This window comes from Panicum virgatum, chromosome 3K (genome assembly GCF_016808335.1).
Source record: "Panicum virgatum strain AP13 chromosome 3K, P.virgatum_v5, whole genome shotgun sequence".
Taxonomy (NCBI): domain Eukaryota; kingdom Viridiplantae; phylum Streptophyta; class Magnoliopsida; order Poales; family Poaceae; genus Panicum; species Panicum virgatum.
Window position 1 is genome coordinate 14,368,338 of NC_053138.1, and position 12,579 is coordinate 14,380,916.

The 12,579-nt window shown below is 43.7% G+C and overlaps 1 protein-coding gene across 1 annotated transcript; it reads right to left on the reverse strand.

The window, feature by feature from the left end:
- Positions 1–317: 317 nt before the first annotated feature.
- LOC120697739 (stress response protein NST1-like) lies at positions 318–7,918 on the reverse strand. The gene is made up of 8 exons (XM_039981051.1): positions 7,312–7,918; positions 2,008–5,308; positions 1,793–1,868; positions 1,609–1,679; positions 1,453–1,518; positions 1,269–1,358; positions 1,007–1,183; positions 318–574 (listed from the first exon to the last, which is right to left on the reverse strand). Exons 1-8 carry the CDS (start codon positions 7,758–7,760, stop codon positions 539–541), a joined length of 4,266 nt encoding a protein of 1,421 aa, XP_039836985.1. The 5' UTR covers positions 7,761–7,918; the 3' UTR covers positions 318–538.
- Positions 7,919–12,579: the final 4,661 nt, after the last annotated feature.

The window sequence follows — 12,579 nt, forward strand, 5'->3', positions numbered from 1 at the left end:
GCGAGTGACCGATGCCGGGATCGAAATGGATGCGGTCACCGGTTGAGGGCGTACTCAGGTACTATACATATAGAACAAACCGACTGCCGCCACGGCGATGACGGTGCGAGTTGCGTTCGGACCTGGAGACGGCGGCGCGGTCGGCGACGGAAAGGCAGAGGGAGGTGGCATGCTGGACGAGATGGTGGCGAGGCCGGAACGGATTCACATTGCATGCGGCAAAGCTTGCCTGCAATGCTCGTACGTCCTTTGATTTGGGCTCCGAGTCTGGCCCAGCTCTGGTAACCATTGGGCCTTTGAAGGAAGGCACCTAGGAGTAAGACTAGGAGCAATGGAGCTCTTCTACCGAACTGATCTGAGTCAAGGTTAATAGCCTGCAGCACTGGCGCTGTTTCTGACATGGATATCTAGAGCTAAAACTGCATATTTACATCAATATTGAATGAAGAAACTAACGATATTGCTATATTATAAGTACTAATGAATCTCCTGCCTCAAAATAAACCGCTGCTTAGCTTAGATCAGCTTATCTTCCATCCTAGCGCTCCTCCGAAGTGAACTTGTTCCAAGCATCCTGCAAAATAGGAGAAGCCATTGAGCAAAGTTTTCCTGTTACAGCTTGAATTATGACAACGTAGCACAAATTGGGGTGCAGAATGGTAAAACTGCACGTCCAGAACACCCAGAGTTCCAACAAAGCCAGCGGAAAGTATATTAGGGGCACACCCAGAACACCCAGAGTTTCGCAGCATGAGGTGTATGATAACTTGTAAAAGTATATTTGCAAAATTGCAATTGCCTCCAACAATTGTGTGGTTGCACTCGGTGAATGTGCAGGTTTATTTTTCACATTGGTGTGTTTAGCAGGGACAAGGGGAACCATGCATGAAAAATGCTGGACGGAGGATGTTCTCAGAAAAATTGCGACATCATAAAGGTAGTTTTCAGAAATGCAGCCAGAAATAGAAAGGACTGCTATAATATTTAATGTGGACAGAGCGTGTACCTTAAGAAGGTCAAAAACCTTCTCACAAATGTATTTTTGTCTGATTGTAGCACCCCTTTGTTGTAATTTATCTGGATGGACACAGAGAGTTGCCTTCCTGTAAGCTTTCTTCACAGCAACAGCTGTAATGAGATCTGTAAGTGGCACTGGTTGCCAGCCACTATCGGCACCAAGAATCTGCCAGGGAAAGCAAAGCAAAAAATGATAACCATTACATGTTCTACATTAAGGATTTAAAGATGCATGAAATTTAACAGCTTACGTATTGCAATGTGGAGAGCAAGGCCCTCAGATTTCCTTCCTTTCCATTTGACCATCTCTTAATCTCAGGATCCAGGAATTCAGACAACCTCTGAAATAAATAAACATTGATACTATAAATAAATGCAGATACATATAAATAAATGCAGATACAGTGCGAAGGTTCTCTTTGTGTATACTCTTACATGTTTTTCTGCTTGCTCTCTTTGAGCTAGCACGTCCCGCATGTTCTTCTCAGCAAGTGCTTTTGTCTGCAAAATAGGTAATACACGTCATCACCAAACTACTGATAAACAAGGCAGAATAATGAAATAAAAACCAGAAAGAAATATCAGGTATACCACACGCTCAGCTGTACGTTGATGCCTCTCTAGTCTTGCTTTATGCCTTAAAGCCGACTCAACCTCAACCACTGCAGCCAACAAATATCAAAGAGCAGAAAGTAAGACGAGCAATTTTTTAGAAATGCCGTGAAGCTTCCTTGGAATGTTATTAATAATAAAGTATTATGAACATATTAAGTACCTCTGTTGCCAGAATCCAGGTTTCTACTGAAATTACTGGAAGTTACCCTCTGAAACTGTGACTCCTGTCGAATATCCTGCATCCAGAACCAGGATTTATATCTACTAAGCATTTTCATTTAAAAAGGGGAAATAAAAAGAAAACAAGGTTGCATAGTAGCATCTGATTTCTTAAACTGCATCACAAACTGTACCATACAAACAAAAAACACCTACCTGATTGGTGGATTTAAAACTCTCTTTGAAGGAGGATCTATACCGTTCCCTCCGTTCTCTTGCTTCTGCAAGAGCCTTCTCAGCCTTTGCCTTTTCTATTGCCCGCTCCCGAGCTTCTGTAGTTGCTCGCTCAACTGCCGCGCGTTCTGCTTTTATCCTAGCTTCTCTAGTAGCTCTTTCAACAGCAGCTTCAGCACTTGCTCTCTCTTCTTTCTCTCTGGCTTCTGCAGATGCTCGTTGCCGTGCAGCAGTAAATCTTTCCTGAGCCATTTTTTCTGCCTTTTCACAAGCCTCAGCAAATGCTCTCTCGTGTGCTTCTCTTGTCGCTCTTTCAACAGCGAGTCTATCCTTTTTCCGTTCCCTTTCCCTTTCCTCCTCTTCCAATTTTCGTCTTTCCTTCTCTTCGGCAAGTTCTCTTTCTTTCTGCAATCTCCTTTCACTTTCTTTTGCTTCTTGTGTTTTCCGAGAAGAACCATTGTCCTTTTCAGTTGTATTATCTGCTCTTGCTATATTCTCCCTCTCTTTGGCCCTCTGAACTCCAAGTGCGTCTTTTTTCCATGTCTCTGCTGAAACTGGCGAGGGACCTTCAGCAGATTTGGTTAGACCACGCGTAGTCTCCGAGGGAGATGGCCCGTGCTCTGCCTTTGATATCCTTGCTGTAGTGTCTTTTTCTTCCAATTTGCTTGGCCTGCTCTTCTCTTCACTTGTGGACCTTTGTGTTGGTAATTCTCGTTCTCTTCTGTTGAAAATCTCTCCAGTTTCTCCAAAACCAGGAACACTACAAGAAGTCTGAGACGTAGCATTTTGCATTGAGTGCTGCTTGCGGGTATACATTTCTGAAGAGGAAGCCAGCTCCTCCTTCAAATTGATAGTTGTTCTGGCGACACTGTCACTTGCAGCTTTGATGATAACTTCATCGCCTGGAAAGGATTCAGATTCAACTTCATCACAAGTTGTATCACACTTTGTATCTAGATCATTTCGTCCTCTGTTGGTACTTTCAGGTGACTTCTGGTCCTCCTGGTTACAAGGAGCAGATCCTTCTTCACTACCCATCCTGTCGCTATTTGCCAATGGGGTTTCATCTGCTTCTTTATCATCATTAACATGAGAGACGAGTCCATCCATTCCTTCTTCCACTTTCTCCGCTTCACCATGACCCAATGATCCATGCATTTCTTGATCCAATTCTCTTTTAATCAAATTGCTAGCTACCTCAAATACATTCAGCATGTTTGGTTCTTCTCTGTCTGCAAAACTATCGTTTTGTAAAATAATATCATTCTCATCTTCAGGACACTCGGCATCCAGATCCAAACCTATTTCTTCAGGGTGTGTAAATGGACTAACTTCCTCTTCAATTTTGACTTTCTCTACTTCCTCAGGGAGTACTTCATTTATTTTAGCATCTTTGTTATGCAAGAGTGATCCATCAGTAAAACTGAATTTTTGTCTTCCATAAGTTTCAGCTTCCTTCTCAATTTTACTCGATCTCTGTCTCAGGAAGGTATCACATGCATCAGATTCTTTAAGTTCTTCTAAAATCAATGATTTAATGTTAATTCCCTGCAAAGTAGGGACATTAGATACATCTGAGGGTTCCTGTAATTTTTCATCACTTCCAGAAGTGCATTGCCTCCCATCATTGCATGGTACTTCCACTTTAAAGTTTGTGTCCTCCTGTGATGTTCCTGCTACTTGACTTACCTTTGGAATACTATTACCAAGGCCTCTAAAATCGCTGGCATTTCCTGACGAGCAAGCCTCTGGTACTGAATCTGACATATCCTTGATGACATCCAGCTTTGTGGAGGCATCACTTGTAGAAGGAAGATCAAGAAACCCATCGGTATCATGGTTTTCCTTAGCAATTTCCTGTGTTACAACTCCCTCACTAATTGAATTATGAGTTTTTTGGTGTGCCATATTTTCCATAGAAGCTTCTAAAATCACGGGCACCCTATCTTTGTCCACTGGAGCCGTCTTGCCCTCTCTCAGATTTAAATGTTTCACCCCCAGATTCCTGCCATCATTAACCTCCCAAAGTTTTTCATACCTTCTCAAGTCAGAATCTGCTGCGCTGAGTTCAGATTCACTATGATCATTGATGGCACTAGTAATGGAATTCATTCGCTCACATTTATCACCCTCCCTTGCGGCTTCATCAGTTTTGCATTTTTGCTCATCTCCAGTTAGCTCAAAAAAGTCATTACCTGACTTCCACTTGCCCAATTTCTCTAGTTTACTGGAAGTTTGACAGGACTCAGTGGAGCTTCGCATCATCTGCTGAGGCTTCTCCAGTGGAAGTACCCTGTTTCCATTATCATCAAAATGATCAAACCTGACTGCACTTGGGCTTTTATGCTTGTCAGACAAAGAATCATTAGGGTTCTTTTCTTCTTCCGATAACTTTTTCACTGATAGTTTTTGTTCGGAAGTATCCAACTCTACAGATACAGGAGCCTTGATTTCTGTAGACCTTGTGCTTCTATGGTGACTTGACTTCTTCCGCAATTTAAAACTGTCACCTTTTCTCTCTAACAATTCCTTTGCAGCCTTTAACCTAGCTTCAGCAAAATTCATTGCCTCCTTCATAGCAGCTGAAGCAGAAGTGGGATCGGCATCAGCTTTCTTGTCAGCATGAGGCATGTTGCTATTTGAACTGGTATGCACAGCAGAAGTTGGAGTGATGCCTCCTTTAGCTGTACTTTCCGTCTTGTTGAACAGTTTAGGTTGTTGCCTCAACAGTGGCTGTACTTTGATTGACTGTATCTGTGCATCAGTGTCAGATACCCGAAGAAATGCATAGTCAGGTGTGACAGTACTGCGTGTTGAATGACTATCAGAGTTCTTGTGGTTTTCATTTACAGAAACACTTCCAGAAATTGGCATCCAAGATGGACTTGGCTGGTTCTGATCAACTACAAAATCACTCTCCGGACTCTTTGCACTCGCACTAGCAGAGCTTGGGTTCTTGTCATTATCGTCATTGAGCATTGTGCCATTGTCAATTCTTGAAACATGATTTGTTGCTGGACCATGCGACAAATTGCGAGAATCAATCACAAAGTCCACCGAAGGTTCAACTGTGCAGGTTGTCATCTCAATTAAATCATTAGGTCTCCTCTCAGTAGTCTTGTTATATGACATTACAAACTGCTGAGTTTCTGTCTCAGGATAGAAGGATACTGGAGAAAACTTATGGTCTTTGAAGTGATGATGATGATCCAGATTTTGATAATGTTGAGGAAGTATAGGAGGCTCATCCTCCAGCTGGCTGGATTCCTTTATGATCGATGATCTGTTAAATACAAAAATATTAATGGTAAATCATGTGATGGAATGAAGTGCACACTCACTTTAACTGCCAGATCAAATTCCAGGGAAATAAACATGAATAAACTAAAACAATCATGGTACACTAGACGTAGTGCTGTACAGAATGCAGATATAGATGGCAAGATCAAGCCTGAATTTTTGTTGGTCACATTTTGATACATGTTATTTTCGATGAAATGCACCTCAAAAGACAATTAATGCATAGGTTTGATGGTAACTACTGGCAGTAGATATTACAATTATATTATATTGACGTCACTCACTAGTTTTATCAGCATACTGACAGAATTGGTGCTGCAGCACATAGACACCAACTTCAGTCAGAACATAGTAGCATGAACTCTCACTTGCAAAAATTGCAACACGACAAGATATCTATACGTTATGTTACAAATTACTATAAACTAACTGCATAGTGCCGCGGGCCATCTAAATTAGCTAAGGGCATGGCTTCCCTTTCCATCAAATGCAACCATCCCCGCTGTTTCCTTGGAACCAGATGGGAATTTAGATGTAGCCCCACCACACACCCTTCCCACAAAACATAAATAATCCTAAGTCAATCCCCCTGCCCTCCAAGTAACACCGATGTTCATAACTGACAAGACCTACAAAAAGGAAATAAAAAAAAGATAGTGTCTGAACCAGATGCAAAGGAAATCATCCCACCCTACCCAGTACCCACCACACCACACCCCGTGGGTTTCATTTATCTTGCAATGACCCTAGCCAGCTGAGCTCACCAACTTAGAGATATAGTTTGTTGGCTAGCAAGGTCATGGCACACACCTGTTGCACTGACCTGGCTGGTTTACTGTACTACCATATCCTCTTTAACTACATTGCTCAGTTCCATATGTTTCTATTCTGGCATGACAGCGGCTCCAGCCTCAAGAGGAAGCAGGGATTTCAAGTTGGTAGCTGCTAACAATCACTGGCAAGTCTTTCACAAAATAATGGAGAGGAATGGAAACTCCATTGGTGCTATAGGTGTGATGGGGCCCATGATAAAAAAAACTCAGCCAACGGTTAGATGCAATCTATCAGGGAAGACCTATTACAAAATGAACGAAACAGGGAAACTGGCGTACATGAGCTAAAACACAAATCAAGGTATGTCCATTTCTGCACAATACCATATGACTAACCATACAAGAGCAAACATCGTATATGTTATGCTTAACTTTTTGTTTTTGAGCAACAGCTTATACTTAACTTTAAGAAGCATTGAAATTATTTAACTGTACCCAGTTTGCTCCATGAAATTCCTTCCAATCATATGAATTTCGCCCACAGACAGCACACCATTTCTCATCATTCATCCGACTCTTATTAGCTTTGAGTACCGTATGAGGATCTCCACAAGGAGATTTATAGCCTAATACATACATATATCTTAATTCAAAGTTTCCAAGAGTATGTAAACGCATGAAATAAAAAACAAAAACTTGCAAACAGCATATCCTTAACAGAGAGTCAGAGACCCCAGATACCATAGGAGCACCATAAAAGTGTCAATGACAACACCTGATGGCACCATTTCACGCTAACCCGAATAATGAGCAGAAAAGGCCCTACTTTCCCCTCAAAGAAGGCACCTTTACGAATCAAAAATTCCAAAATCATACAGGAATGCTTAATGCTGCATACACAGCTTCTGCAACCTTAACACCCTGGAAGTCTAAGAGTGTGGCTTAAAAAGGAGGATTTGAAAGAGCCACCTTTACGAGAAGGGAAGTTGCAAGAAGGTAAAAGCCACATAAATCCTTCCCCCAATCTACCACCAGAGGCACGACGTGACACAGTCGCATTTCCAAATGGAGAAAGGAAATCGTAAATCACACTCATCCCCGCCTTTCAAATCCGTGCCTCCAGACGAAAACCATCAAAACGGGAGCGAACGCCAGTGCTCACCTACCCGGAAAACAAGTTAGGAAGCGCAAGGGAGGAGGCAAATGCACAGACCTGGAGCTCGAACTCGACGGCGACGTGATCTCCGGCTCCCTCTCCGGCTCGGGGGGGTCCGGCCCGCCGAAGAGGTCCTCGTACGGCAGCGCGAAGTCGGCGAAGTCGAAGCGGCCGAAGATCTCCCCGTAGTCCCCCTTCCCGCGGCAGGCGAAGAAGCCGCCGTCCCCGCCGGCGGCGGCCGCGGGCGGCAGGTCGAGGTACGGGATGGTGCAAGAGGCCGCGACGCCCCCGAACACCTCGGCGTAGTCCAGCGGCGCGCCCCCGAACGGCGCCGCGAAGCGCGGCGGGCCCCCGAACACGTCCCCGTACTCCGCCCGCGCGGCCGCCGCCGCCGTGCCACCTCCTCCTCCCCCGCCGGCGCCACCGCCAACTCCCGCAGCAGCAGCAGCAGTAGCCGCGGCGGCGGCCTTCCGGTGGTGCCTCCTCTCCCTCCGCGCCGCGTCCATGGCCGCCGCTGCCGCAGCCGCCACGCGCGCGCTAGGGTTGTTCCAGCGCCCCCTCCCGCTCCACCTTACCGGCGCGCGCTAGGGGTTTGGGTTTGGGGGAAGAAGAGAGGGAGGCGGGGCGGGGCGGGGCGAGGAAGGAAGGACACAGGGGCGGGGAGTGGGAGGCGAGCGAGCGCAGGGGAGCAGGCAGGTCTTTACTCGGGAATCGTGGTGTTCGGGACGGTGCTTGCCACTAAACAAAACTGCTGCGAGTCTTGCTGGGGCCGCGGCGCGGGAGAGGTGCGCGGCTGCGCCGTGTTGGCTGTTGGCTGTTGCGTTGCGGCCGGAGAAAAATGCAGCGGAGGCGAGGATGGATCGCTGGAGCGGAATGGATGGGCGGAACCGCGTCGGCGCTTGTCGCTTCCTGCCTGATGCCAGCTGCGGCGGGGCGGGGCGGGGCGGGGCGGGGAGGGAGACAGCGGATTTTTCACCGTGCCGACCGAGCGAGCAGCGGCGGGGTTTTGGTTTTGCCGTGGTGGGATGCTGGGTTGATCACCTTTATTGGCATGATTCTAGGCTAGATTTTAGGTAGGAGTAATGATTTATGTTTCTAATATAAACGTTGCATACCTACTTTTATAGTAATTACATGATAGCAAATCTAGTGAAATTTTATGCATAAATATTTGTCGCTCTATTTTAGAGCGTGGAAGGCATGCATACAATATATGATGATTTCACCTGCCTCATGCAAGTTGTGCTGCAAATTGGAATGAATGGACAAGAAATGGCTAATTATAATCATATCAGGGCATACTATCTATTATATTAATAAAGGAGTGTTAAAAGAGACACCACGTTCGTCGAGAGGGTATAGAAATTCTCACGTTAATCTAAAAAAAAGATTTGCACCATTGGATTCTATGAAGATCTAACGGCCTAAACTAACTCAAGAGTCCGTATCAAATACGATCAATAAATAGCTAATTTCGAAATTAAAATATTAAAAAAATTAGTACATGCCCTAAGAGTTCATAATGAACACGATTGGTAAAATATCAAAATTTGGGATTAGAAAATTTGCATTCCTGCTTGCCCGTCCACCAGTAGACTGTTCATTTCGCCTTGATGTCCTTTTCAGAGTTCACGCATCCATATATACTTATGTTGCGCTTACCATCATGGCAAATAGGTTCCCTCCCGTGACAGTGTTCGCTGGGGCAAGGAGGGAGCTCGGTACATCCATAAGACCGTCCACAGTGGAAGGAGGAAATGAAGGAGCAAATACACTGTTTGGCACTGCAGATGCACTGTTTGGCACTGTAGACAGAGAGGGCGTGGGAAACGAAGAGGGAGCAAATTTGCTCTTGCTCCCTCCGTTGTGGTCAGCCTAATATGAGCTTATCCGTGAGAGTTATGATTGCTCGGTTCAAGTTACAGGTGGCCTGTCAGGATTCAGGATCTCAGGCTGGCAGATAGTTGCTTGCTGCCGTTTGCATTGGTGATCATCGGAGTTGACCGGAAGCATTTGGACACAGCAAGCAAGGCAGATTCAATGATTCATATCAGTACAACAAAAGGAAAAAGTAACAGCACCCTCCATGCAAATTAAACACAACTTAATACAATCATGTGTTTGCCTCTCCTGCAATGCATGCAACGCTGAACATGGACAGCATGTGATCGCTCAACTCAACTGATAATGTGAGCCTGGTGAATGGTGTGTTCGTATTGTCACTATTGATCTCGATTACATATGCATGTGGGTTCGAGCTATAGTGAGATATTAGTTTCATTGGAGATTGATAAACAACTCAATTTCGACCCATTAATGATCTAGACGCTACACTTTGTGGCGAGAGAGAATGAAGAAAAACAACATATAGAGAGAGAAGAAAGTGGGGAATCTTGCTTGCACAAAGATCAAAAGGTGGTACAAGGGTGCTATATAGGTAGGATGGTAAAGGGTCTAAAATTTAGTCTAGACATTTTAAGGATCAGGCTAGAATTGGGGCTCATATTGAAAAACATCATATAGAGAGAAGAAAGTGGGGAATCTTACTTGCACAAAGATCAAAAGGTAGTATGAGGATGGTATATAGGTAGGATGATAAAGAGTCTAAAATTTAGCCTAGACATTTTAAGGATCGGGCTAGAATTGGGGCTCATATTATATATATTTTTTAGCTAAAAATAATTAAGCGTTGAGTTTGATGTTGAGGGGGGTATTAGAACCATGGTCCATTACCATGCCTATATATGGGGTAGACAAAGATCCCATAAAAATTACAATTGATCTATTACCATGAACCCACTTGAAATTACTAAACAGAGTTGTCGTATTAGTGAACCACACAGTAAAACAGTGTCAACAATCATATGTAGTAGTTATTACTAAATTTTTTTAGTAATTTTAGGTGTAGCTACATCTAAGGTGTAGAATAACATATGTAGGTATAGCTTCAATTGAAGAGAAATTTAATAATAGAAAAGATAAATAATCAAATCAGTATCAAGAATATAATAATAGAGGTACCATAAATGATGAAATTTGACCAAATAATAAGATATCATTCTTTATCCATTTGAAATTATGATGGGACAAAAGAAAAATAATCAATCCATGGGTGTCTGGATTGGCTAAAATAGGAGCGCCAAATTTATCCCTAGGTGCCCATGGGCTAAATATGGAGTAGCCCATATTTAACCCTCTTATTTGGCATCCAAATAACAGAGCTAAGTTTAATATGAAATCCAAACATCCCCATATAATACTTAAGTGTTAAATGAATCCAATAGACTTGCTCATGGGTTTATAAATTACCACAATAATAGGTCAAAATATAAATATCTCCACCATTGATCTTAGTGGATTCATGACATAACGAATAGATTTTCTATGATACAAGGGTAAACTAAAAGCATCTTAGGATGGCACACCTATAACGATTACATTAAGTGCGTAGTATATAAGTGCCAGAGAGAATTACTATTTGTAGAATCATCAAGGTGCAATTTAAAAAAAAAGAATCATCAAGGTGCAATGGGGGAGTTGAGGACATTCGCTGTGCCCTAAATTTTTGGCACCAGTCTAGAGAAAGAATAGTGGAGCAAATGTGAGAAACAGAATACAATAGGTAAATCACTGGTGGAAGGCAGAGAGGCTTCCTAGCTTTGGGAGGACGCATGAGGCATTGGTACACGTCAGCGAAATAATTTTAGAAGTAAAGACTTTTGTGAAACTATAGAAAAACGTAAGTCAAATAGAAAACTATGAAACAACTAAAAACTAAGGATCCATAGTGACTCCAAGATAATATAATTTAGTGAAATTATGCATTTAAACTATGTTTATACATTAGATATTTCCTTTTATCATGTACATGTTTTGCGTGATAAAATAATATGATAAAAGACGATATCTTAAACTAGGCTATTCAGAAAAAATAATGATAATGAAACAACGAACAAAATCACTTGAATACATTTAATTTTAAATTAAAAGGATCCCAAATATTATCATAAAACAAGTTAGCTACCCGCGCTATTTGCGCGGGCCACCTTACTAGTTAGATATATTTCATAAGCATGATGTATTAAGTGGCTTAGTCGATATTTTTTTCTTGCAAAGTTTTTGCAAACTTTATCACCCTCGAGCAGTCGAGCCTAGTCCCCCCTCTTACCTCACTGTGCTGATAATGTTTGGCCCATCAAACGGATACGATCGAGAACAGCTTACCATAAAACGGAAGCAGGCAGGGCAGTGGCACTGTGGCAGTGCAATGGCCAGGGCCATCTAGCGGTGTAGCCGCATGTTGCCTCCAAAGGGTCGCCACTAGCGGGTTAACTCCCCCGGTACGGATTTTTTTTGATGGGGCCCCGGTACGGATTGCAGAGCTGCAGCCGCGGAGCAGAGGCGTCCAGCCGGTCAACCACGGTCCTCGCACCCAATTACCGCCAATTAGGCCCGGAGAGCAGGACAGCACACGCTGTGCGTGAGGCCTACCTGCCCGGCTGCGCCTGCCCCATCATCCCATCTCGCCGAGCGTTACGCCTGCGACTGCTGGGACCAACCGAATCAAAGTCTGTACACGCTGCCAGCACGGCGCGCTGCCGTCAGTGTCAAACCTGGATCGGGCCGTGTAGGATGGATTCGGATGTCTATTGGAATGTTAAATTTTTAATAATTTTTCTTCGATTATGGACAAATAAGATATAAAATTTACAGTTTTGTATTTAACATTGATTTTGTAAAGATTCATAAAAACTAAACCTCAAATTTATCATATATATTCTCAAATAATAGATATAAAAATTCGAATACGGATCGGATACGGATACAAAATTTTTTTCACCTTTTTTAATTGTAGGGAGCAAATAATACATAAAAAAAATTATACAAAATTTTATTTTTATGTGTAATAATATGCTTGATAATATAAAAAAATAGCATAAAATTTTAAACATATCTATTTTAAAATATCAAATTTGTTCTAAGAATTCGGATGTTTAGATCCATCCTTACGTGTACACACCAACACATGGGATACCTCAGCCACGGCGGCCCCCGTCCCCGCTCCCTGCTCATCATGTCCTCGCCTCGCCATGCCTGCCCCGAGCACGACGGCTCCAGTCCAGTTCATGGCGAGGCCGAGCCAGACCCCGCGATCGCCAGTTCGCCACCAGCAGGCACTGTTGGGGTGAGATCGCCGCGAAAACGATGTGCCTGCCCGGCAGAGAGGAGCGAGGGAGGGAGGAGTCCCGGAGTGGACACTGGGCAGCAGGTCTGGTGGGGAGGGTCGGCCGAGGGAATTAAACCCGGAGAGCAACCGACCGGTCC